Source organism: Chlamydotis macqueenii, chromosome 26 (assembly GCF_036417535.1).
Source record: "Chlamydotis macqueenii isolate bChlMac1 chromosome 26, bChlMac1.mat, whole genome shotgun sequence".
Classification (NCBI taxonomy): Eukaryota; Metazoa; Chordata; class Aves; order Otidiformes; family Otididae; genus Chlamydotis; species Chlamydotis macqueenii.
Window position 1 is genome coordinate 895955 of NC_141581.1, and position 26480 is coordinate 922434.

Here is a 26480-nt window from a genome sequence, read left to right on the forward strand (position 1 = left end):
AACACATTTCAACTTAATTCTGACTCAAGAGGTAGTAGAAAACATTACATTGCACTGAGCTTTACATGTTACCTATGACTGCAGTAGACACGTCTATTTTTCAAAAAGCTTCTTATGATTGATTTTTTTAAGTGTCTGGAAGACTAGCTTTACTAAACAGTCAACCAAACTGTGCTCACAGCTTCTAATTTTGCATATGTACATGAAGGTTTTAACCCTGTTATACAGTGGCTTCACGAACAGTGTGTAATGCTCACGCCAACAAATGATCTGTTCCACTGCTTCTTGTCCTCACTTAAATACAGCAACTCTTAGTCAACATAAATGTGTTTACCTTAACTCTGTCTCTTAAGTTTTGCCCAAACACAAATGCTTGCTGTGCATTTAGTTCTGCCTTCTCGCAGCTGTCATCGTCCGAAGTACTGTTGGGCTCTTTCTTCTGACATTCTCCTGACTGAAGAAGAGACATTGAAAACTTCAGTCCAGGTAACGGAGCTTCTTTAAACAGCAAACACACATTACGGCATGGGGAGTCGCACAGTCATCTACAATGCCAAGCCAATACCATCTCCAGAGCTACAAGGCACATGTTGCATTTTAAAAAAATCCTCTGTTGTTTACAGCATCTCTCAACGAATCACAGAACAGGTAAGGCTCAAGGGGATCTCTAACAATCGTTTGGTTCAAACAGTGCTCAAAGCAGCATCAGCTTCAAAATTACGCCAGGCGACCTGAGACCTCATACAGCCAGGACTGGACACACCTTGCACAGAACAGGGAATGAACTATTTCATCACTTTCAAGATACCAAATAAACAACTGTTAATGCACTTGGATGCCTCTTCCTCCAGCTGAAGCGTTTCAGCCCCTCATTACCTGCACTCTCCCTCCATCATTTCTGGAAGTGAATGTATTTGCTGCCTCTGGGTTTTTACCCATTATCAGCTCCTGTCTCTAAACTTCATGTTACTCATTCACCTCAGCTGCCTGCGTGCTTTCCATCCTCGCATTTCCCAACACCACTCCACACTCAACTGTTAGAAATCAAGCCAAAACCAGTAACGCCATCATCCGTGGAGAGGGGATCACTTTTTGCTAGGCGGTCTGAGAAGGAAGACTGAACATGTGCAAACTGCTCAGTTTGCTCAGCTCAAATCAAAGGCTTTTCAGAGCGGAACTCAGTAAACGCCTCCTCATCTCTGGCCTGACAGGAGACCAGCCAGACCTGGTGACAGCCACCGGAGGAAAGAGCTTTTTGTCCCTGCCTCAAAGACAATTCCCCACTCTCCTGCCGCACTCCCTGCACACAGAGCAAGAGATGAACCTGCAGGAGGAAGAGGGATTTCTTCACACAACTTGATCAGATGAAAAAGCTGTATTCTGCTTATCAGGCCACTGAACCAAGACACCCACATTACAGGAACTCAATGGCTCCAGTAGGAATTGCATCACTCAAGCAGCAGCAAGATTTGCAACAAGACTGCAAAGAAAGCTAGAAGGACTGAAAGGAATCAACAAGAGCAGAAGCAAAACTAAGCAATTTTTTAATATCTTGTGAGGGAAAATCAGTGTGAAAAAACATCTGAAACTGCGGATTCAGTAAACCTTTGCTGCGGTTCTTGAGCAGTAAAGATAATTAGGAGAGTATAAAATCTACTGCTACCCCCTAAGTGTATACTACAGACAAGGGGGCTATCACTGATGAAACCGCACTCACTTTATTAGACAGACTCTGTTCAGAGAATACCATTTTACAAGTTTGTCACCTGGAGTGTCCTTCCAACCCTTCTCCAACTCACCTTGTCTTCAGAGTCAGAACTTTTCAGTGTTGCATTACTTAGTGATTCTGACGTGGCTGCAGAGTCTGCCGAGATGTTTACCCCGTTGGTGCCACTGCTGAGAACTGTAATAAGGAACGAGAAAATGACAAATTCTCTAGATATTTAGATTGTCCCCAAAATAGTCCTTTTTCTATAGCAAACTGCATGCAGTTTTCTTGTTTAAGTCCATGAAATATTGCAATGTAAACTACAGAGTTCCCACAGTACTTTGCAAGAGACATGAAGACCACAATTCAGGAATTCTTAGCAGAATCAATATTCCAAATGCAGAAAACCAAGTTAGCAGAGAGTCATTTAATCTATACAAACACTGCAGGGACTTAAACTGATGCAACTTCAAGCAACCACCCTGCTCCAGTCTAACACTCTTCATGGCAGGGCTCCTCCTTGGGCTGATCCAGCTGCTCACATCCTGGACCCCCACTGAAAGTGTGTGCCCCAATATTAAGTCCTCTGTAGAGTCCAATCCGTGCCAACAGGCATGCCAAGAGACCACGCTAGAAACGTTTGGTTCGATGCCAGATTCAGCATTAACTGAAGTTACTTCTGTTTCAGCTCAACTGAACTTCCAAATAGTAAAAGGCAAGGGGCTCGGGAACACAGGAATTTGAGAGACATGGACACTCTGAACAGCTTTTTTGCTTTAACTTCCAGTTTTTAGCCATGCCTATTTCTGTTAGCTATATCAAATTCCACAGCAATACTACAAGCATAACATGCACTTTCGGTTCCGACTCTGGCCATGTATCTTAAAGTCCCAACTCTAAACGGTTTGCAAGCCTCAAGGCACCTCCTAGCGATATAAGCATTTCACATCGCTGTGCAGCTAGCCGAAATCTGCTGCTGCTGTTCAACTGAGCGGCAGTGGCTTATTACACCATGGTCAATGCTCTCAGATGAGACTGCCAATCCACAGCCTCAAGTATTTTTATTCCAAAAACCAAGCGCAGACTACAACAAAGCTGGAGGCCTGGTAATGTCAGACAGTCACCCTACACAAAAAGTGACAGTGTGGCTGTGTTATGACTTATGTACCACAGATGCACCTAACACTTCAGATGTTTCTTTTGTGAAAGGAGAACCCTAGAAAAACAAAGATGGATACATTAAAAAAACTAAAAAAACCCACTGAACTAAACAGGGTTTTGTATTTTTGTTCTCTTCCCCACTATTCTAGAAAGTAAAAGCATTATTTACCCATCTGTGAGAAAGCTTTTGGCTGTGGCGCCTGTAATACTGCTGGACGTAGCACGCTTCGCTGCTGTTCCTTCGGTTTCTGGCTAGGGAGACCTGCAAGCACAAGTTTTTTCAAGAGTGATAAAGCTTTGAAGTCAAAAAATTCAGCTTCATCTAATCTTCTCTGTAACTGCTTCCAACAGAACATACAACGGAAAACCATACACTTAAAAAGCTTCCACCCTCTTCTTTCCCATCCCTCATTCAGGCTCAAAATAGACTCAGTCCCAAACAGAGAAGACAATTTCCTAGCCTTGAAAGACACTTTAAAATATATTCTCTACCTTATGCAGGACAGCAAAGAAGGAGGGTTTATAACACTGACTCAGAAATAAAAGTCAAAATGTAAGGGAAATGAACAGTACACAAGCAATCCTATTATTCAACTACACTTTCCAAGTCGTCTTTTCTCCTTCCAATGAAGGAACTTCCAGATGGGTAAATATTTTTTAAATAGTTCTTCATACAATCAAGTCCATTGGTAGTGTACTAATCTTACATGTTGTTTCATTTAACTATGTTTTGGCTTTTTTAACTAGTCTCTTTGGTTTGCTATATTAAGATACACAGCACAACAACTGTCTCTCTAATATATAACAAATTATAACTTCCATCACCAAAATAGTTTTGTTTTTTCTCAGACACCCAAGGAGCTGTAATACAAATGTCTTTCCCACACTAGCTAGGTCTACATCAGCAAACACAAACTCTAAGAGCCAAACCATACAGCCAGCCAGGCAGGATGAAGGATTGACACCCACACTATCGTTAGGAGCCAGGAAGAGGAGGAAGTGGAAAGCGAACATTTCAGACTTTGCTCTAGCTTGGTCCCAGACCGAGCACCCATTAACAGCCCAAACTTGTTCAGAGCGCTCCTGGAGCACCCCTTTTGGCCCAGTTTGCTACCAAAGGAATTAAGTCCAAGGAGCACAGGACTGGTCTAAGAACTGAATCAAAGCATGTTAAGTGAGACAGCTAGGAGATGCATTTCAGAAATGCACAACTGACCCAAGGCAAGGTTTGGATGTGTCTATACACATTACACTATGGATACAGACAGAACCACTCTGGAGAACACAAGATTTTTTCTGCACGTACACAGGTATTTCCACCTTCCAGTTACAATAGCAGTTTGAGGAAGCTCCTAAATAAATAAAACGCTTGAACTGGTTTCTTTGTACAGCTGTAGAAAACACTGAACTCACCTGCACTTGGTGCCTGACCATGGATAAGTATTGGTGGCTTGAGCCGGAATCCACTGCTCTTCTCCTCTAGAAACAAAATACAAAGTCACAGGGACACAGCTGTTACACACTAGACATTTATTCAGTCATAAAATTCCTTATCCTTTCCCCACTTTAACAACGCTCAAGTTCTATAAATATCCAAAGTCATAAGGAGATTTACAAACAAATTCTTTTTTTTTTTTTCTTTAAAAAAAAAAGGTCTGAACTTCCAGTGACCATCACTGATATACATCACAAGATAGAAACAAATTGTTGCAAGTGAAAAATTCAGAATTGCTTTTCAGGAGAAACCTGAAACAGATCATTTTCACAAAAGAAATGGAGTTTCTTCTCTGAAGGACTTCATAGAGGTTTCATACTGGTACTTAACAGAGGTTTTAAGTGAGAATCAAACTAAAGGAAGGACAATCAAAAGTATGACTGAACATGACAGCTGCTAACAAGCACCTAACTGCTAATGATTATACATTAACTTAATTGCTTAATACTAGTATCTTGTAATTCCATTAGCTTGTACCTTACGCTTTTATAGTATAAAGATAAATAAATTCCTTTGCTTTTACTCCCTACAGTTAAGGCTTTTAGATAAAATACCAAAATCTCTGAAAAACCACGTTCAAAAATCCACAGCTGTTACAAAATGAGTTCCTAAGAACTTACAAGCTGTGAGTATAAAATGTTTCCTTCTCAGGGTGTAACGCTGTGCTCAGGGTAAGACAACTCAGCACCTCACTGTCTTACTGTACTTCACTATTCTCACGTCATTCAAGCATAAGACAACCATGTGCTATGCAGCGATACAAACAACTGAACCGCAGAACAGCGATTAACAAAACAAGCGGTACTGTCAGTAAATGTTCACAGGTCACAGCTGACACCATCACACCCAGAGACTGATTGATGGGATCTTCAGTATCAAAAGCCCCAGTATCCAAAGCAGATGAATTAAAACTTCCCTTCAGTTTTACCTCGAGCTTAACAGCTGCGCATAGAGTCACGCTGCAGCCTTCCACCACCACTCCCAAAGTATCTAAGGATTTGGGTGTTTGTTGTTACAATTACCTCTAGCAAGCATGAATCAAGGAACAAAGTGACCAAGAGAACAGCTATAAGATCAGAACTGTCACCACTTCCATTCTCCCAGTATTCTTCTCAGAATACTTTGGATGGTGACAGACTAACAGTGGTTTGCTGAGAAAAGGCAGAAAAATGAGGCAGCTCACCTGGTTCCGAGTCAGAATTGCCTGTAGAGGGTTCACAGAAGCTTGATGGCATAAAAACGTTGTTCTTTGTTACTGCGGTCAAGGAAAAAGAAAAATAAAGAGAAGTTGTGTATATTGTTCTTAATTATAAACTCCATTCCCAGACATATCAAAGCTGAGAACTACTTTTCTAGTCATTTGGTTCGTTTATTTTAGGATTTTTTTTCTTCTAAATTAAAGCAGTATCACAGCCACAGAAGTAAAGACACCACTGTCTATAAAATCCCCTTAGCTTCTCCTGAAACAAAGAAAGAGTAAATTGCATTCATTCTGGAGGGAAGATAAACACAGGATTTCCGGTCTGAACTGCACAACGTGATCGCATCACAGAGTAGAAGAGCTAGCAATTCCATGGAACCTAGGCACACAAGGGCCAATAAATACGTCAGCTCCTAACAGATTATACACATTCTGTTAACCTAACAGGAAACATACGGACAAAAAATGCTGTTCACCGTTTTTTCGCAGTCATCTTTTACCCAGAGTGACCAGCAAGCAAACAGCAGCAGCACTGCTCCACTGACCTGTACGCAGTGAGCAGACTGCACCTTGACACCCGCTAAGCTGCACCCCAGAAAACCCAGATCTCATGGGGAAGGGGTTCTTCCCGAGCAGCACTGGCAGCATGAAATGAGAATGTTGTGCCCACAAAATATCAGCAGCTACATTTTAAATTCCATAGTCACTTACTTCTTTAAAATGAAAAGCAAAACACTAGGTTTTCATCTTTTAGCCATACTTGAACATTCTGTATGTTAGAGGAACATTTTTACTGTTTTCTCCTTTATGGTTTTTCTCATCTGCTCTATTTCAAAGATGGTGGAAACAGCAGTGAAATCTCCAGACCTGCCCCCAGCACTGACATATCTTAAATAAAATAATTACCGACCAAAGCTAAGCACTTCATATTGTCTGTGAAAAGAGAAGGCATCAGTTTTGGAGACTCTTCCTGCGGGTGGACACAAATCAAACACGATACTTCACACACAAGTGAACTGCAAGAATTACCCCCGGCCTTCCGCGTGATGTTACAGCCTTGACCGTACACGCCAACAGGCAGTGCCCGTTCTCTCTTGTGTGCGCCAGGTGAGAACGGTGCTGAAATGCACTGAATCCTCTCCACTTTAGAAGAAATGGGAGAAAAGGATGCACTAAAACAACTTAAGTGCTGAGACTTGGAAGATCTGCCTGACAGCAGAGTAACTAAGAAAAATATAGCTTTTAGATAAATTTGTTAAGAAGCAACCTGATCACAACAAGTCAAAAAGATTTCTGGCAAGTTCTTCAATTGAACAGTGGTCTTACGCCAAAGCACAGCAGACAGTAATAAGACTGCTGACAGAACTTAAAAAAAACAAGCATAAGAAGGCAATCCACCTCTCATATAACACTAACAACATTTACCTGACTGAGAAGGAGGGAACTGAGTTAAGGACGAAGTTCTCTCACGCTTTACAGGTGGACAGTAGCTCCCATCCTCTCGATCAGATTCTGCAGAGAAAAAGCAATTAAAGAAAAAGCCCAAAATCCTGGGGAGACATATACTCATGGTTTTTAATCTTAATCAAATCTCTTACCTTCTCCATCTTCTGGACTTGATCCATCTGCTGATCTCTGAAATCAGATGAGTGATAAAAAAAATCACATAATGAACACTTCTGTCTTTTTGGATACATACAAATGTGTTAATCATCAGTTTGGAGATTTTTTTCTTTACTGTCAATTATCTACACTCAAAGCAAAGCATTATTTTTATGACTTACACATAGGCATACTGAGTTTCACCTTGATATTATTAAATACAATTAATTCAAAACATTGCATTTACGAATAAGATACCTGAAAACTCATATCTAAGCACTAACATTTTGAAGACTATGCAGCAATTATGACAGTTACATTTTCTATATATTGAAAATCTGAAAACAGTTTGCTTTTAAGAATATCACAACATTTCCAAGCTCACCATGAACATACCCATTACCTGGAAGTTCATTCCAAAGCACTTTTCCTAATTAATCCAACTAACACCCGCTCCTTCACTGGAGGAAGGCCTTCCAAAGCACGCTCCATAAACCAGTACTGTGGTATTTTGACAGGAATTAGCAATGCATACTCTCCCTAGCATCTTCCACAGTACCAGGAACAAAACAGGAAGCATCACAAGTGACCAGCTATAAGAGCATTCAAAAAGTCTTTGCACAAAGGTTTAACATCTTTGCTGAGGATTTCGAGGTCTCTCTCCTCTGCTGGTTCCTCAGCTGACGTGATTTCCCTTGCTTCTGCAAAAACATAATCCCACGACGGATTCTACGGAAAGTGACCAGGGCAGCGTTAGCACCTTCATCGCATCACAAAGGCTCTTCACACGCTGGACCTTCTCCCTAGTCCAACACTGCCCTTTCATCCCACCAGGGTCCTGCCCCAGGACACCTCCCCTTCACACGGTCTCACTTCAGAGCTGGGCTGAGCCGGGGAGGAACAGCAGCTCACCGACAGAGCCCGCGGCAGCCCTGGAGCTCTTCCTTCCCCACTGAACTCGGGCACGGAGAACAGGCAGACACAGGAACTGGGCAACAGACAGCAGGACTGGCTACGGCTGCACAGGACTATCATCTGAAACACATACCTTGGATATAAGAATACCAAAAAGTACCAAACTTTCTATTCAGCACTGCAGATATTTAGAATCTAGAATCTACTGCATTACCAGTATTTCACTCAATGCCAACAAAAACCCATTTACACTGCCTTTGCCTATGCAATGAAGTTTCAGGGCTTTTCTGTTTTGTTTTACGTTAACAGAGAAGTACAGCTGTCTCACTAGCATCCTAGTCACGTACTGATGAAACCTTTAGCACAGGGAACGAAAAGCTAATGACATTTCTGGACACAACCCCTCCACATCAACACGTATCTATCAGCCCAGTCCAGTCGCATTAACGCTGTGTTTGATGATCCACGCTCTTCCTACATAATTGGTCAAGTGCTCATATGATGGGGAGATTATCTTATTAGGCATCTCCCTTGCCAACACACATTGGTTTCCCAAAAGATGAGGATAACATGGAAAACCACATCATCTACCTGTATCAGCAATCAGCACCTGAAGTCAGAAAAAACTATTTCTCACAGGAAGCGTTGTCACATATACCAGCAGCTTGTTTCAACTTTTAGCAAAAGGAAATAATTTGGTAAAAAAAAAATTGCATGACTGGAATTGCAGATATTTATGTGCAAAAATCCTTAAATATCAACAAGTTATTTCCTCCTGAACTTCAAAAACTTCAAGCTGTTACTAGCATGTACTGTATTCTCAATGCTCCAGTAACACAGATTAAAAGAGTCAAACCCACACAGCACAAGCTTCAAAGGATCACATCATCGCCATTTCACTAACCGACATAAGCACAACTCATTGTACCATCACTGCGTTTAGCGTATGAGGAGCGTCAGGACCCAAACCCAACTCTAATGCGGAGTTAAGTCTCTGCTCTCTCTGAATTACTGCCATGCTTCCTAGCGCAAGAGTTTCAGGAGATTAAAGCTGTGCAAGAGACCATGTGACAAGTGTTACAGCAGTCACCGACATCGCCAATCCTAGTCAAAGCAGATGCTGCACAGAATTAAAGAAGGACTTGCCTTACTCTCAAGTGCATTTTTCCTACGTAGGCATCACAATATCTAGACCATTTGGTACGCTACATCCCGTGCTTACCCACTCACACACTGCTCACACTGTCAATTACCTTTCAGGGAACTTGGGACAGACTTTGCAAATAACTCCTACCAGAAAAAAAAAGCAACAACATATTTAAATCTTCCATGGACTCAGGAATTTAAAGGCCAAGGAAGAAGAAAAATCCTAATCCCTTAGGTCGATCCCCAAGCACAGACAGGCCACAGAACCTCACTGATGTCTACCTCTGTACTGAAACTCCTGCTGAGCATTTAAGATATCCAGGGTCAATTTGCTGTTTTCAAATGAATGAGAGCGTGCAGGAGTTACTCGTGGAATAACCTGTAGTGAGAAGCCAAACGCTTGAGGAAGTGCGATGTTCTCTCCTCTCTCGTCTGCCTCTACTCACCGGCTGCAGAGGAACCCAGAGCCAAGATCTCCAGGCCTCCCAGCACCCTTGGACAAACCTGGCAGAGTTTGAGGCGGATGGCACAGCGCTGTGGGTACACAGATACTCTACTAGCACAAGCTTCACTTTGTGATGAAGTCATACGATAGAGTAAGTTATCGCTGCAGCCAGAGTTTGCTTACGGTGTTGCTTATTCAGGAGAAGCTGGGGGGAGGAGACAAAACGAGGGGGAATATATGCATGACAGCTTCCTTGCCAGACCGGAAAAACCATCAGATTACAGTGATAACACACAGCACTCCAGCCTTTCCACTTCTGGCCTCTCCTTCCAGGCCTCTCGACCTGCGCTTCACAGCGATACACATCCTGCACAGGAACACTACACAACAGAAACAAACACCAGGACCACCCCACCCTCTAAGGACCCAGGAAGGTGACCCCACTCCTCTCCCTCCCGTTCTTTGAAATTAGAAGCTGCAGAGACACCAGTAACGTGAAAATCCAACCTCCAATTTGCTCACTTAAGAACAGAAGCCATCTTTCACTTATTCCCTCCTCCTCTTACTTTTAGAAATCCATCTACAGAAAAGTTACAATTATTTCTGAATAGAGGCTCCAACAATTGACTTGTTTCTAATTAACCTTTTTAAAGGCTAACACTGCTTTTTAAAAGTGCAAATGAAAGGAATTAACCATCCCATACTGAAGTACAAACACTGCCTCTTCACACCCATTATTTCCTGACACACCTGTTACACCAAACTAACAGAGAAGAATTTGCACAAACTTCAACAAATTTGACAAAATGTGTTTATTCACAATGAGCAGAACCAGAGAAGGCAAGGGAGAAGTCAGGTAAAGCAAAAAAAGGACAATAATTAGGTGAAATCTGTAAGAGTACGCTTACAGTGTTCACATTTGAAAAATCCATTTAAGATGCAAAAAGTCAGATCTGAAAGGGCTTCAGAGGATGGCACAGCACGTCTGCAACCCAGACACTCTGCACACAAACACTACTGAGCTGCCCCAGAACCTCTCGAACAAGGGAGTCCTGCTGCACGGGAACCTGCTGCTGCAGGGTGGCCTGGGCGAGAAGCTGACAGCCAGACATCATCACCAGCCCTGCGAGGGGCTGCATCGCTGGCCACAGGGTGTTCATGCCTTCGCAAAAATACCTGCCTGCGCGCTACAAACAATACTGACTAAACAAACCCGCAGCGTCTCTTCTTCAGAACCCGGTCTTCTAATTCACCAAACTTCCTCAGGTCCTGGGAAGATCACACGAGGCTTTCTGCTCCAGCAAAGCAGCATGACCACTCCAAAGACGCATCAACCTTCTGTACATTTCAAGGTAAGAGAGAATTTCACTCTAAGAAACCGGAATAATTTCAAGAACGCCTGCCAGTGCACATGAAGGCCAGTTACACACCTACACTGAGCACTGTACTATTCTGTAAATTACAGTGAGTGAAGTTCAAGGATGCATAGGTATCTGTTGTGCACATCCAAGAATTCCTGCATACATGCTCAACAGCATTTTCGGGTCTTCAATTTCTTTCAGGCTGAGGTTACCTGGGGTGAGACCTTCTGCTCTTTAAGAGCAGGCCTAGGACAACGACCTCCTGCAGCAGTTTTCCTTCAAGCCTGGTTAATACAGTTCTCTTGGCCAGTTCTAGTAACACTGGCCACTTCAAACGATAAAAACTGACAGAAAAGTCTGATTACATTTACCAGCTATATTTTAAAATACTAACCCTTGAAAACTTTAACCTTAGAAAACTCTTTAATAGCAAAGCAGCTCATCAAGCAACCTGACAGTGTGGACACCGAAAGGTACGTAACCTGCAGCTGTTTGTACCTGGTCAGGTCAACCCATTTGGCACCGAGCTGGCCTGAAGTGGCCCATACATTTAGTTATCTATCTTTCAAAAAAAAAAATTTGGCTGCACTATCAGTAAAAAAATCTCAAGTTAACAGCATGCACAGCCTTTCCTACCTCAAGGTATTGATTTTTTTTTTTTCCCCCCTCAAACCCACATTCAGAATTCTGCTTTATCATCTTTCTTGCTGCTTTTAATCGAGTAAGCAGGTTACAGGTTGGCACAAGCTCCTGTTTATACCCACTGGAAACAGCGCCTGGCTGCTCACTTTGTTAAGCTGCTGCACTATGGCTCAGAGAGAATAAACAATCTTCCTCTAACTGTTTAAAGCAAATCCCTCAAATACACTCACTTTCTCACTCCCTTAGAAGAGCTCTTATCCTTAGTAAACACGCAATTTACACCTTAAATTTTAAAATTAATACTTGATGTGTCTTCTATAATCACACCAGCTAGGGAGTCCCAAACAAATTTCATTTCTACTAATTGAAACAATGGCTTAGAGGGGACTAAGAGATCAAAGAACCAGACAGCGAGCTGCACTACCCTTCAGCAGCAGATGTACTTGGTAGGTTGACACTTACCCCTGCCAGTTCTTGTTGAATAGGAGCAAGCTGGGCATCAGAAGCGGGACTCAGGGTGGCACTGACTGAGGCAACAGCGGGAGCAGGGTGCTCAGAGTCGCGCTCACCAGCTGATTCTTTGTGACCCAGACCTTGGTGGGGGGACTCAACCTCTCCCTGGGGATCCTCGCCTGAATCCGACAAACCTTTTTGCTCTGCAGGGGACTGGGAGCAAAAAAGACAACGTCTCTTCAATGCAAGGCTGCAACATGAGAGAGCAGTCGTCCTAGTGAGAGGATCTGCTAACCCGTTTTTAAATTCCGCTGTTCTCACAGCATAGCAGTAGGAATCGCTTGCTGTGAGACAGCAGTTAAAACACACAAACCAGGTAACAGAACCTGCTGACTGAATCAGCTTCCCCTCCCCACAGAAAGCATCCATTGGAGCAAATACGCTTTTTGGAAAGTTAGCTAGAAATGTCAGCATCCCCAGCAAAAGAGCATTTTTGGCAGCCATGGGGTTGCTGGGGTCTAACGCCTCCTCCTCTCAAGGCACAAAGGACAGCTCATTGCTTTTCCCTCCACATTCAGACATAAGAATTAAACAGTTACTGTAAATAACTGTCCTTCACAGCTTCTTCAGAGCAGCTTGAGGGAGTGGGGATGATTATAAGACACTCTGCAGCAATCCATTACAACATTCACAAAAGACATACAATCCTTTCATATTCGCACCACGGTGAATTATCTGAAAAGCAACAACAATATTGTCTTTTGCAAATTACAAAGTTTGCATATCTGTTTCAAGGAGGGGGTTGACAGGATAGCTAGTGCACACCAACGGGACCTGGGATCTGCTGAACTCCTGCCACAGACCTTGCATTTCAGATCATTCCGTGCTGCAGGTCTCTGCTTCAGAACAGAAATTAAACTCTGCACACAGCTGAAAAAGTTAACAGCTTTGAGCCTGAACAACTGCATTGTGAATTGTGACCAGGGACTAAATTACAGCCCATGGATAACACACAGGCCAAGGACGTTCTCCCCGCTGCGATCTGTGGGCCAAGCCTGCTGGTGTCTTATGGTGGAGCATCCGGAGCACCGGGCGGTTCGGTGAAAACGTCACTGAGAAGCACAAAACCTTGGCTCACGCTCCGAAAGCTTTAGCAGAATGAAGACACACTAAAAAAGCTCATCCTTGCCCAGGTCCGTGCCAAACAGAGCAAACAGCTACCTCAAAAATAAACAGCAGCTCTTAAATCTTAAGGGCCCAAAGTTCTTCAGCTGTGACTCGCCCTGCTCTCAGACAGAAGCAGTTATTAAAAGGCAGCGATACCTGCAACTTCACAGCAGCTTCCTACCAGTTCAGTGAAGTTACTCACATTAAAGTTTTAAATCTTGCAAGAAATTATTATCACTAAGGCTCAAAACAGTAAAAATATATTTAATGGGGATAACATTATGTCAGGTAAAGCTGGGGATGCTGGATTTCTGTATTTTCAGAATGTTCTGGTTTTACCATGCAGCTGTTACTGACAGACCCAAGCACCAACTCAAAACCCCATCATACGGGAGGGGAGAGTCAAAGAAGCGTTTTGTTTGTTGCCAAAAATTAAATTAAGTCTAGCACTTCGCTATTCTTACCTCTTTGGCTCAGAAGAACATCATAAAAAGGCTACATGGGACCGGGCACAGCACTTACAGCCTATGTACGGGATGTATAAAGACAAGCGGCGAACACCTGTCCTCCACGTTTTACACCCATCACTCCTGGGCTCTTCTTTATGCTATGCCACACTTTCAAAATTAACAGCATTCCAAATATCACTCAAGCTGTTTTCTTCCCCTTCAAGGGGAGACAGACATGGAAAAAAAAAAAAGTACACTAATCAAGTCATACGTTACCTGCATCACACTAACCAGAAAAGCAGTCACACAAGCAGCAGTCCTGAAGATCTGATTTTTCTCATGGCTTACATCGCACATGCCCTCTAGCCCTCTCACTCTGCCACCCCAATCCTCCTCCCGTACCTCACAATGCAAACCTGTCCCCAACACCTTTTCATAGAATCATAGAATCACAGAATGAAGGTCCCTTCCAACCCAAACCAAAGGTCATCCACTCCAACCCCCCTGCCAGGAGCAGGGACATCTCCAACCACATCAGGTTGCTCAGAGCCCTGGCCAACCTGGCCTGGAACGTTTCCAGGGATGGGGCATCCACCGCCTCTCTGGGCAACCTGGGCCAGTGCTCCACCACACCTCAGCGTAAAAAATTTTTTCCTAATATCCAATCTAAATCTACCCCCCTCTATTTTAACACCATTACTCCTTGTCCTAGCACAACGGGCCCTACTGAACAGCCTCTCCCCACCTTTCCTGCAGCCCCCTTTGGGCACTGGGAGCCGCTCTCAGGTCTCCCCGGAGCCTCCTCTTCTCCAGGCTGAACAGCCCCAGCTCTCTCAGTCTGTCCTCATAAGAGAGGTACTCCAGCCCTTTTATCATCTTCTTGGCCCTCCTTTGGACCTTCTCCAACTGGTCCATGTCCTTCTTGTGTTGGGGGCTCCAGAACTGGACACAGTACTCCAGGTGGGAGTACTGCCAAACCTCCTCTGTCATCTGCGGGGCTTGCGGATCCAGTCAGGTTTTCAGGAAACATGCAGAACGGTTTTAATATTTAAACCTCTATTGTTATCACCTTGTCAATAGCTACTAGAATTGACAACCAACTCTGCTTGGCTTCCTAGCTGAAAGACCTCCCGCTTCTCCAGGGGTCTGGAGAGCCAGACCACCACAGAAGAGATGACTGCAGCAGGACTGAACAGAGCACAGACTCCAACCGCTGTACAGGCGACAGAGACAACACCAACTTTACTCACACAGCCTTTCAAGAACCCAGAGGACAGGGCTGTAAAAAACAGCCAGGACAATGCTGAACGCTACCATCAGAACAGCACCAGGGAATGTGGACGGGAAGACCCAACCCAACCCCCCTGCACGGAGCAGGGACATCTCCAACCGGACCAGGTTGCTCAATAAATAATGGCTCATTCTGAAGTGCACAAGTATTTTGTCAATCTGAGATAAGTAACTGCCTTTTGCAGTACTGATGACTGGGGAGTCACGATGATCCGAGCATCCTCAGAATTAACGACCAGCGGAAGAGCACTGCAGCTCACACTTGCGGAACAAAGGACACTACTTTTTATTTTTGTACGAACTGTTTCTTTACAACGCTACCGGTTAAATTTGTTTGAGCTATTATACCTACTAAAAAATACGTAAATGCAAGAATACTTTGACCTCAGAAACGCATGTTAAAAGTTAACTTCATAAGAAGACTCCAAATAACCTATGGCCAGAAACTGCCATGAAATGACTTTACAGCAGAAGTCAAAATTCAGAGCAGGAATACAAGTCTAACAAGTGACAAAAATTAGTAGAAAAAGCTGTATCTGTCAATTGAAATCTTTAATTGAAGAAGTGCTATTGAAAAGCACAGTACAGCTCATCTGTAAGTTATGGGGACAGATAATGGAGCAACAGTAATATTTTATGCTCAACATAGCAAGGTTAGGACTTTACGTTGCTTTCAGACCTTAACAGCCATGAGTCTTCCTAAGCTGATGCAGTTTCCCAGCCCGTGTCAGCACCAGAAGCTCTGCTTGTGAGGAAAATGAATAGAAGTGAACAAACCAGGAAGATACTTGGATGCTAGCACTCAGAGTTGCAAGAACTACATTTCACAAACTGTAAAAACAGTTCTCAAAGAGTTAAGGAGATATGAAAATAATGAAATACAGACTCACTCAGCAGGTGTGGAAACAGCCAACTTTACATCCACCATTAATTTGTATCGATAATGAAAATTGGAACAGACAGACTAATCCTGTCCTTTTAACTGTGAAAGAAAACAACTAGAGCCTCCTGATTGGGTCACCACATTTAGCTGTTAGTCATCCCAAAAATACAGCGAGAAGTCCAACCAGTGTGTAACCCAGGTCAGCTTTTCTTGACAAAGCTGACCAACGGGACACTCAGCTGGCCTGAGCGCTAGGTTCTGACACACACAGCACACATTAGGTGGCTCTTACATTTGGCCAACAGCACTGGATTCTGACTTTTATATCACACAACAAAAACCAGCTACTGGCACAAGCCCCAGGAAGACTTTGTCCCTTTATCGAATAAAGCGGTATGGAGCACAGCTCTGATGCTTCTCTCACTGCTTCTCCAGTCTCACACGCGGCATAAGCTACGAAAATGATTATTCACCAACTCCCTTCCCCTTTTAAGAACACTGTACATCCCCACACGCTACGCAGTTTAACAAACATTTCTGTTGGTTACTAGCTGTATTACACTTTGGAAACCGATGGCCAAGCAACAGATGCCATTGGTGGATCTTCCTGATCCAAGGAACAAGCCTTGTTCGCCAGCCAAGCCAGAGCTGCTCCACACCCACACTGACCATGGCTAGCCCCTGCTCCAGCACCACCACCAGATTACTATTCAGATCAGCTCCTGACTCATTTCTAACCCCTGTGCCTTCAAGAAGCTCAGCTCACCCTCAGGCCTTGTCCACCCCACCCAGCACACTGTCTGGCTGCCCTGAACACAGCCACCTACTCCGCATCGCCACAGTCCTCAGCATCCTCGCAGGCAGCTGGGAAGACTCATTCACAGGTCACTGTCTCTAGAACCCTGGATCCTCTCTGACGGCCAAAAGAGACATTAAGCCTTCAGTTAAGATTTCTGTTTAATCACTATTTTCTTCAGCACACCAGAGCGTAACAGATCTGTCCCACAGCCCGGCGCAGCAGCTTGCACAGCCCAACACTGAAGTCACGCGCTGTGTGCGGGCTGCTGGAGGTATGCGCTCTGTGCAAAAGTGTGTATTCCCTCAACGTGAAAGAGCCTGAGAGCACCAGACCTGCCAGCTTTGCACCGAAGGACCAGGCCAGCAAAGACAGGACACAAAACCATGTTGCTTTGCCTGGTTGCACATCGCTACGATCACTGCTTCCAGACTCACTGCAGAAACACTGCCAGGGTAAAGGACACCTGGGGAGCAAACTCACCACGGTGCAACTCAGCAGGGACTTCAGGAAAAGCCTAAGCAACAGCGGGTGACTGGGAGCTGTTTCCTAGAAGGAAACAACATGATCCAAACTGATAGCACAGACACTAGCACTCCCTTCGTTCCAAAGTCCACGTAAATTGTCACTGCAAAAAATGTAACGCGAAGGAACACCTTGAAAGTATTCACTGTAGGATATATTTATTTTATTAGCTAACATTAGAAGAACAACAGATTTAAATCTTTTCCAAGCTCCTGCTGAGGTATACGCCTACTAAACCCATGAGAAAGCTCGAGCCTGGTACTTGTTCCAATTCGAAGAAAAACTACCAACGGTTCAGTATTTCTGTTCAAACATGTGAAAAGATTTTCTGATTGCACAGATAATTTAATAATCCAGTGATTCAACAAAAAGTGAATCGTGTGTACATAAACACACTTCTCTGGGTTCCCATCAGCATCAGCTGAAACAAAGGTAACCTTGACTTTATTTTTTTCCCCCAAATGTTAACAGCTTTTACTATCAACTAGGCAGAATTAAATACAACAATATATTGAGATCCTTATAAATTTATTTCACTAAAAATATTTTTACAATATAAGAAACTGGAAAGTTTACTGCTGGGGGGCAGGAAGGAAGGAAAATGACACCTTAGCACTCATTCTGTGTGTCACTTTCAAAGTGAAAAGGAACACAAACGATATTGCACTTGGTACAGGTGGCCATAGCTTTCTACTACATGTTTCAGTTTCATAGCAATTTCCCATCAAAGGAAGGTCCTGCTCCTTCCTTCAGCAATCATTTCTCTCCTGAGCTCCACTCCTCCACAGCCACGGGATGAGTTGTACCAGCCTCTCAGCTCACCCCTTGAACGCCTGCCAGAAGATTACGGTACAGCTCCACCTTCCTGCAACCGCAGACCCAAAGACAGGGGACACACGGCAGGGGCAGAGGGATGGGCGAGGAAACAGGATTACCATTTTCCAAGGCAACTGGACACTTCACAGCTTACTAACAAAGATATGATACACTTAAACACACTGAGGAGAAAAGCAGTAATCTAGACTATGGTTTAGTTTGCTTTGTCTCAACTCTATTACCAGAAAAAGAAATTTTACAGCGCTCTCATACAGCTGCAACTGCCAGCACTCCTTTGACAAACGTCCCTTTCAAGATACAGTTTTGAGAATACTTTTTCTCCCTGATTTGGTCCATCTTCTGTCTGAAAAGGCACCCATTTCACGCCACCATCATACATATTCCCATACCTTTTCACTCTATGCTCATTAACAACATTGGTGCTCTGTTATCCATCTTCAACTTCAACACAATACAGACAAATGACTGCTCACCATGGAATGAGTCAGAGCTACAGAACAAAAAACAACCGTATCAACATCTCCTTACCTTCTGTGCTTTATCCTTCTGAAATACAAAGACAGGTGGAGCAATGGCAGGTTTTTCTGTAAAGAGAGAGATCATTGGTTTTTTTTCCAACCACATTCATTGACTGATATGAAAACGTTATGTTCTGTGATGCTTTTACTGACAATGAATCCCTAAACTAGTTAAAACTCAGTTACACAAGTTGTTTCCATCAGTTCCCGGTAACATACCATCATACCATTATAAGAAGTAAGGTTTGCAGGGAAAGGCTCTTCCTTCCCCACCGTAATGCAAACGGTGTTTGCGAGCACGCTTCTGCTCCAGCAAGGTGCCTGAAGGATGGCCGACAGTAAAATGGATCTGTCAGGCGCACAGAACTGCCAGCAAGGTAAGGGGAAAATAAAGCAGGATAAAGGACGGGAAAAATCCAAATCTCCAAGTACAAGACCTTTGAAAACTGCAGTTGATCCATAAGTTTCAGACACTTCAACCCGCACAAACAGCTACAAGCACTTCACGTGCCGGCGTTCACAGGCTAAATTCCTTTAGCCTATTTCACTGCCAAGTCATTAGCTATCAATACGTGCCCCACGTGCTGTCAGAGAAGTGTCAGTACTGTTAAACCCACTCAGCTTGCGTAGCAAGCCTTGGAATCCAAAACACAGAAACAGAAAATACTATCTCACTGGCTCAGCAGATGTATCATCTTCAAGTCATATATACCATTCAACATGAGATTTTTAAATCAAACACATGACCATCTGTACGTATCAAACTGATGTCAAGCGTGTTTCCTGCAGCCAGACAAACCACAGCCTCGTTTACCCGTCATCTGTTCTTGTCAAGGCAACCAAAGCAGGCAGTGGTATCTAGCTGCCACAGTAATTATTTTTGAAACGCAAGGTTTCAAACCTTCACTGTAGCATGAAATGATCCAAAAAAAAAAAAAAAAAAAAAAAAAGACAAAACCACCCAAATTTTTTCCCCTATATCCAGTCTGAACATCTCATTGCACCTCTCACCTCTTGTCTTTTGTCCTTCCAGAACACACCACTGTGAAGAGCCTGACTCCGCTGTTTTAACAACCTCATAGACCCCAGAAAGCTCCAAATGCACCTCTCTGGAGCCTTATAGAAACACAGAATTTTAAGATGGAAAAAGACCTCCAAGATCGAGTCCAACCATCAACCCACCGTGTCCACCAAACCGTGTCCTGGAGCACCACGTCTGCACGTTCTTTGAACACCTCCAGGGATGGGGACTCCACCACTTCCATGGGCAGCCTGTCCCAGTGCTTTACAACCCTTCCAGTGAAGAAATTTTTCCTGATATCCAACCTAAACCTCCCCTGACACAGCTTGAGGCCATTTCCTCTCATCCCATCGCTCGTCACTTGGGAAGAGAGACCGACCCCCACCTCCCTCCAACCTCCTCTCAGGCAGCTGTGGAGAGCGATGAGGGCTCCCCTCAGCCTCCTCTTCTCCAGACTGAACAGCCCCAGTTCCCTCAGCCGCTCCTCACGGGACTGGTGCTGCAGACCCCTCCCCAGCTCCGCTGCCCGTCTCCGGCCGCACTCCAGCACCTCAATGTCCTTCTTGTACTGAGGGGCGCAAAACGGCAGACAGCTTTTGAGCTGCAGCCTCACCAGTGCCAAGTACAGGTGAGGTCACCAGCCACCTTGGTGACTCAAATCAATCTTCAGATTTTAGACAGAACCCAGGCCCCATGTCACAAAACTCTTGAGTACTCACCAGACCTGCTATAGCTAGGTTATTACCAAATGAATTTATTTTTAAAGTTATGAACTACACTGTTCCAAACATTTTCTGCTTAAATTTACTCCCAGGCAAGCGAGTCTCTGCTTGGGTCTGAAGAAGCAATTTTCAGCACTAAAAGCACAAAAGCTGAAAACAACTGCTCTGACCTTAACTCGTTATAATCCATCAGCCAAGAGATTAGATCATACTTGTGAACAACGAAAGCGTTAAGAAGGGGCACAGCAATTAGGTTGCTAACTCACCAAAAATATTCAATTTATTGCCTGTGGAAGGCTTATTTGAAGGTCAAGAAAAATTTAATTCAAAGTTAAGTTTAATTAGGCTTATTTGAACAGCTCAGGCTGCAACAATGTTTTTTCACCTTACTACTATATAAAGAGCAAAATAATCATGCTAAAAAACATTAAAAGAGATATGGGCAATTTGCCACATTATAAAATTCTAAAGGTGATGATAACAGAACGAGGTTCTTTTCCAACAGCTACAAACAGACTGAGAGCAATGAGCAAGCTGCCACACCAAGAGCTGAGCTCCAAAACAGACCCCACAGGCAAAGTCCACTCATACTTCACGTCAGAAAGTACAAGAAACATGACTGGACCTCTTACAGCCAGACTTCACAGTGAACGTAACTGACAATGGAAAAAAAAAAAAAAAAAAGACACTTCTGATGAGTTGCTTTTTATGCAGTGAAACATCCGATGTCCTCATTCACCTCCAAGCCCTTTATTTTTTTGGTCTCCTGTAGCATGAGTAAGCGGGCAACTTCCAGACAGTACTTCCACAGCTGGCACGGGAAGGTGGCGTGCCTTTTACATATTTAAGATTAAATAAAAATTCTCTACACCACATTTAAAGCACAAACCTTTTGTGTTTGCAGAGCACGTGTTACTCCACGTCCCAGGGCCTTGTGGCATTAATAGAAAAACATCACCCTCCGCATTAGGCGATTTCACTATTTCAGCTCACATAAAGCAAATGCTACAAGTCAGAAACAGAAAAGAGTAGCTTATTTTCCTATGACAGGAAGAAGAAAACCATGAGGCATAGTACTTGATGGCACTTGGGTGTGAATTATTAGGATATCTAAAAAAAAAAACACAACCAAAAACAAACCAACAAACAAAAAAAAAAACCAACCTCAAACCAAATCACTCAGCCTAACTCTGTGTCCACTAGTTTATCTGAAGTAAATCACCACAGGGAAAAAAGATCTTATTTACAGGGTCTAGAGATGTCAGGGACAGCGGTGCATGCCAGCCTTTCCCCTCAAAGTAACAACAGACCTTCCTGACTCTGAAAGCGACTGTAAGGCCAGCAGAATGATATGGCCAGGTCAAAAACCCCCAGAAACAACATCAGCGTCACACAGGTCTGGCAAGGGAATGACACTTTGACTCGGAAAGGAACTGCTTCCATTCTCGTCTCCTGTGTGCTTAAGGCACTTACACACAGCAAACCCGTGACGATCATGAACTGCGTGCTCAGCAACTTCATAGAGCAAAATAACTCGTGTTTGGTGGCTAAGGAGAGAGTTTGCCAACACAGGTGGTGCAGGCGCCTCCTGAAAGGGAAATGTTAGAAAAGCCCTGAAGTTTTATCCCCGAGAGAAACTTGTATGTCTTCAACAACTGAAAGGTGACAAAGGAGCTCATTCTCAGCACAGGGAGATCCTGTCAGCTAAAGAGCAGCTTCAGCAGCAAGTTAATAACAACAAGTTACTAGTTGTGCATTAACAGCAAGATCATGAGAGGAGTCTTTGGGTTGGTGGGAATGTGTGCCTGATGGGAAGTTGTCCAGTTCTCTAGGAGACTTCACTGCCACACGACTGAAGTGTCAGTTTTAAGATGTGATCCAGCTAAATACCAAGAACTTCAGAGAAAGCTTCTAACACCGCTCAGTAACTACTTTATACAACTGCAACAATAGTGCCTGCTATTCCCAAATCCTGGTTTTCGGGGATCAAATTTCTCGCAATGCCAGCCCCCAAACCTCTATCACAATGTCACTAAATCTTTGTGACAAAGTCACAAAACTTCACACAGCCAAGGAAAAGTCACTCTCTCCTCCTCTCCATTAGCTCCACACTTAACAGCTCATCTCCTCTTAGCATGAGGGGCAACACCAAAACCAGGACCTGCTCCTGGGAAACTTCACAGTACAAACTTCTCTGGAAAGGGGCACTTGGACCACATCACCTTTACCCTCCTCCTCTGCAGCAGAGGATCCCTTAATCCAAAAACCTTCTTCTGCCAAGATGCAGCTTGTCATCAAACCACTACAGAGAGGCAGATGTGCAGTTTCATCAGCTCACTAAAGAAAAAGGAAAGACAAGTGAATGGAAAAGTTCAAGGAACTACTACAATGAGGAAAACTAAGTAGCTATGAGAACATCAGTGGGAATGCTCGTAGCTTCTACGAAATGCATGTCAAAGATCATCCACTACAATATTTTGAAGGCTTAAAGGTAGAATGGTTACTTGGAGGCAGTACTGACACCTCAGGGGTGATTTAAGACAACAGACTAAGAGAGAGGTCAGAATCCAGAAGGTAAAGATAAGCAATACCCTGTTGGAAAAGGAAAAAACAATGAATTAACTGAAACAAAGGGGTGCCACAGTAAAAGCGACAGGTGAGAAGAGCTGTGCATAGTGAGACGACAGGACACCGGCAGAACAAACCAGCACTTTTCAAGGCCAGAAGGTTTGCTGCAGCGATCAAATAGGTAAGAGTCTGAGCGAGTTTCACTTGCATGAAAAGGCAAGAAAAGCTGTTGTTCAAACACACCAGGCAGAACCAATCTCCAATAATGACCGAAACCTCTGTCTAGGTTCTTGTGTCTACGCGTCAAAAGATTAACTCCACACCATACAATGAAGTATGATCGAGACCGCACCGCTGTACAGATCAATGAAGGTTAAGGGATATTCAAGAGCTTTGTTTTAACCACGCTTGGTTTGTGAACAGAACATTTACCTATCAAATACTTCACACAAGAGAAGATCGATATGAAGCAGAAGATCAAAGAATTATCAGCACCAAAACAGTCACTTCATGTATTCAAATGAAAATACCTGGGCATGGGGAAATAAAATATTCACCTACAGTTCTGTGGGAAAAAAAAACCAGACTGATGTGTTTAAGAATGAGGAGAAAACAATCAATGAGAACATCATTGCCATGCCAGAGACAACAAACAAGGCAAGCAGAAAGTCCGTGGAATCCACTGACCGTCAGCAGACGGACGCCAGTTCCAGAAAGCACATTTACTTGCACTGGTATACAAAGAACTGACACTTCAGAAACGGAACTGGAGGAAAGCAAACTAACACAGCGAATGCAGCCAGTGACATCAGAATGAGCAGGTGAGACAACAGCTCAAAAGCAGGCTGATCTTGCCTAACCTTACAAAAGGTCGTATCACATTCTTATTGCAAGAAGAACTAGAACAGCAAAGGATGGAGATGACAACTCTGGAAGGAGATGTGAGCACATGCTAGAGAGGCTAGCAGGTGAGGGAAGTCACTGGAGTCAGAAAAAGGGTTGAAGAGAAAAGAAAAAAAAAGAGAAAAAAGATCAGCTGAAAAAGTAAGCACGGCACCACGCTTTGGTTTTTCTCCCCCCGAGTCTACAGGATTCTGCAGAAAGATGCAGCAGGGTAGAAGCACGTGACAAGCTACCACCACCACACATACTAAACACCGGCAACCCAGAATTCACCATCGAGCTTTACGCTTCCCGCTAGAATCGGGAGGTAGAGTGAAGGGTTGCACAGCTTAAGATAGCCCTTCCCAAACTCCTGGTGCTAAAAGAACACAATAAAACACCAGAATTTATTGTAAGGTCACTACAATGACAGTATGGAAACACTGCCATTAAGGTTCCCACAAACAGTCATTACCTTTTTGACTGTTTACCACCACTCTCGAGATTACTTATCACGCCTCTTTAGGCGCTGACAGCGCATCCCGAGTTTGGGAGCCAACAGCCCCAGACATGCTGCACCACAGGATTTGTCAAACAAAACCGAAGTGTAATTACGTGGTTTGCTGCTTCTAGACTTGATCTTCAAAAGCTACACCTACGGTAAGTACTTGCTTCCTGTTAACGTTAATATCAGAGCTGCAATTGCCACTGGTACAGTGTTCAAATGTAAGAAACAAGCTTGGAAGAAGGGGCCTCACACACTTGCATTCCCCTCCCTCTTTCATTAACTGAGAAGAATGATGAGAAACAAAAGACTGCTGGGGCAAACTTGGTTTTGCAGAGACTTTGAGAGAAGTTAACCACTCTCAAAGGCAAACTGTTGATGCCCACTGTCACTTAAACAACATTCTACACATCTTGGAACACCCAAACCCTACAGCAGTGCACCCACGTTTCCCTAACCCTCCTCACAGAGAAATGAAACCACTATTTCTTTACTTTAGTGGTTTTCAGCTTAAGAAAATAATATAGATATTATTATACCTCACCTAGTTTTACATAACCGCCCCTATTATTCCCGTAGCTAGAGGAAGGATTAACGCAAGCAGGAATTAAGGAAAGATTTACAGCAGCCCTGAAGTTGTGGACAATGACCCCAAAACGCAGCCGGAGAAGGAAGGATGGAAAGCGGCTCAGGACTCCCCCGGGGGAGAAGCGCGGCGCTCCCCGCCACGCTCGGCAGCGGCGGGGCTCGCCTCGGGCTCCTCCTGCGCGCAGGGAGCGCGGCACCGCGGACAGGCCGGCGGCTGCCGCCCCCCCCAGCCCGGTGCCACCGCCCGGCGGGAGGCACCTGCCGGGGCAGCCCCAGACCGCCGCCGGCCCCGGCCCCGACCCCCGCGGCAGCGCGGACGCTCGCCCCGCAGGGCAGAGCGGGGCCGCCGGGGAGCGCGGCGGCCCGGGCGGACGCTCCCTTTGTCCGGCCACTCGCCCCAGAGGGGCCGAGGCACGGAGAGGCCTCGGGGACGGGGCGCTTTCGAGGGGGCGCTTCCGAGAGCGGGTCGCCGGGCCAGGCTCGAGCCGGGCCCGCGGTCGCCGGGCCGGTGGCGGGGCCGGGCCGGCAGCGCTGCGCACCGCCAGCGCCCGCCTACCTTCGTTCGCTAGGTCCGCCATTTTACTTCCTCAATCGCGCCCACAATGCATCGCGCAGCCGGACGGCTTCCACTTGCAGCGGGCCCCGCCGAGCGGCGCATGCGCCAGTTTACGGCCGCTGGGTGGCGGCATCGCGCATGCGCGGGCGGCTCGGCTGGGCGCTGCGGGCGGGGCGCGCCGGGCTGTCCCGGGGCGGGCGGGGCGCGCCGCTGCGCATGCGCGGGGGCGGGCGTGGTCCGTCAGTCTGGGCCGGGCCGGGTGTGGTGGTGCCGCCTTCCCGCGCCCGGCCTCCCGCATCCGGCCTCCCTCGCCCGGCCTCCCTCGGGTGCCGCCCCCGGGGCGCGGAGCCTGGCCGCGGTCCGTCCGTGGCGACAGGGAGCCCCCGTGAGCCCCACCGCCCTCCGCGGCCCGCTCCCCGTGCAGGCCCGCAGCGCCCGCGGCCGTCGGGCCGGGGACTTTGGGAGCCCTTTGGGGTCAGAGACAGGAACGAGCCAAGAATCTGTGGAGGCCTCTCGGGCCTCTGAGGGCAGGGCTGTGGCCGTGGCATGCAGAGATACGTGGAGGACACGCGGCAAGCCTTTAGAGCAGGAATATCTTCTTTTTGGAGCTAAGAATGGGAAAGACTTGGAAAATTATTGTTTGTCTAGAAAAAGCCCCAGGCCCTCAATGCTGTTGAACTCATTGACTTCTGGGGGGGTTAAGCGTCTAAATTCTGGAGAGGATTCGAGACTTAAAGTAAAATGGACACAGCAGAGAAAATCGTTCAAGTAAATTAATAATAATTAATAGTAATTAATTATTCTGTGTTTGGTGCAGAGTCTGAACACAAAGCATTTGAATGCAAAGCCCAGCGTGTGATGCCTGTAAAGAGGCTGAAAAGGGAGACTGGGCAGTTAACTCCAGTGAATGCCATTCCATCCGCTCCCTGAAGAGGAAAAGACTTTGAAAGAATGAGGCTGTGGTTACTGTCTATCGAACATCCTGTTCACAAGGCAGCTGTGAAAAGCTGAGCAACCTTCATGCTTTCTTTGTGTAAAATTTTG

At 45.0% G+C, this 26480-nt stretch overlaps 1 protein-coding gene across 3 annotated transcripts in view; it reads right to left on the bottom strand.

Annotated features, from left to right (window-relative positions):
- Positions 1 to 25545, bottom strand: part of RANBP3 (RAN binding protein 3) — a 35751-nt gene extending 10206 nt beyond the window's left edge. The window contains exons 1-10 of one of the 3 annotated variants that reach the window (XM_086767137.1): positions 25437 to 25545; positions 18605 to 18660; positions 12139 to 12342; positions 7164 to 7200; positions 6991 to 7077; positions 5548 to 5619; positions 4283 to 4348; positions 3039 to 3131; positions 1800 to 1903; positions 335 to 454 (exon numbers count right to left, since the gene is read on the bottom strand). In XM_086767137.1, coding sequence (XP_086623263.1) covers positions 335 to 454; positions 1800 to 1903; positions 3039 to 3131; positions 4283 to 4348; positions 5548 to 5619; positions 6991 to 7077; positions 7164 to 7200; positions 12139 to 12342; positions 18605 to 18660; positions 25437 to 25458 — 861 coding nt within the window. In that variant the 5' untranslated portion in view covers positions 25459 to 25545. The remainder of the gene's footprint in view (positions 1 to 334; positions 455 to 1799; positions 1904 to 3038; positions 3132 to 4282; positions 4349 to 5547; positions 5620 to 6990; positions 7078 to 7163; positions 7201 to 12138; positions 12343 to 18604; positions 18661 to 25436) is intronic. The other 2 variants (XM_086767140.1, XM_086767138.1) reach the window with 2 other exon arrangements.
- Between the last annotated feature and the right edge of the window lie 935 nt (positions 25546 to 26480).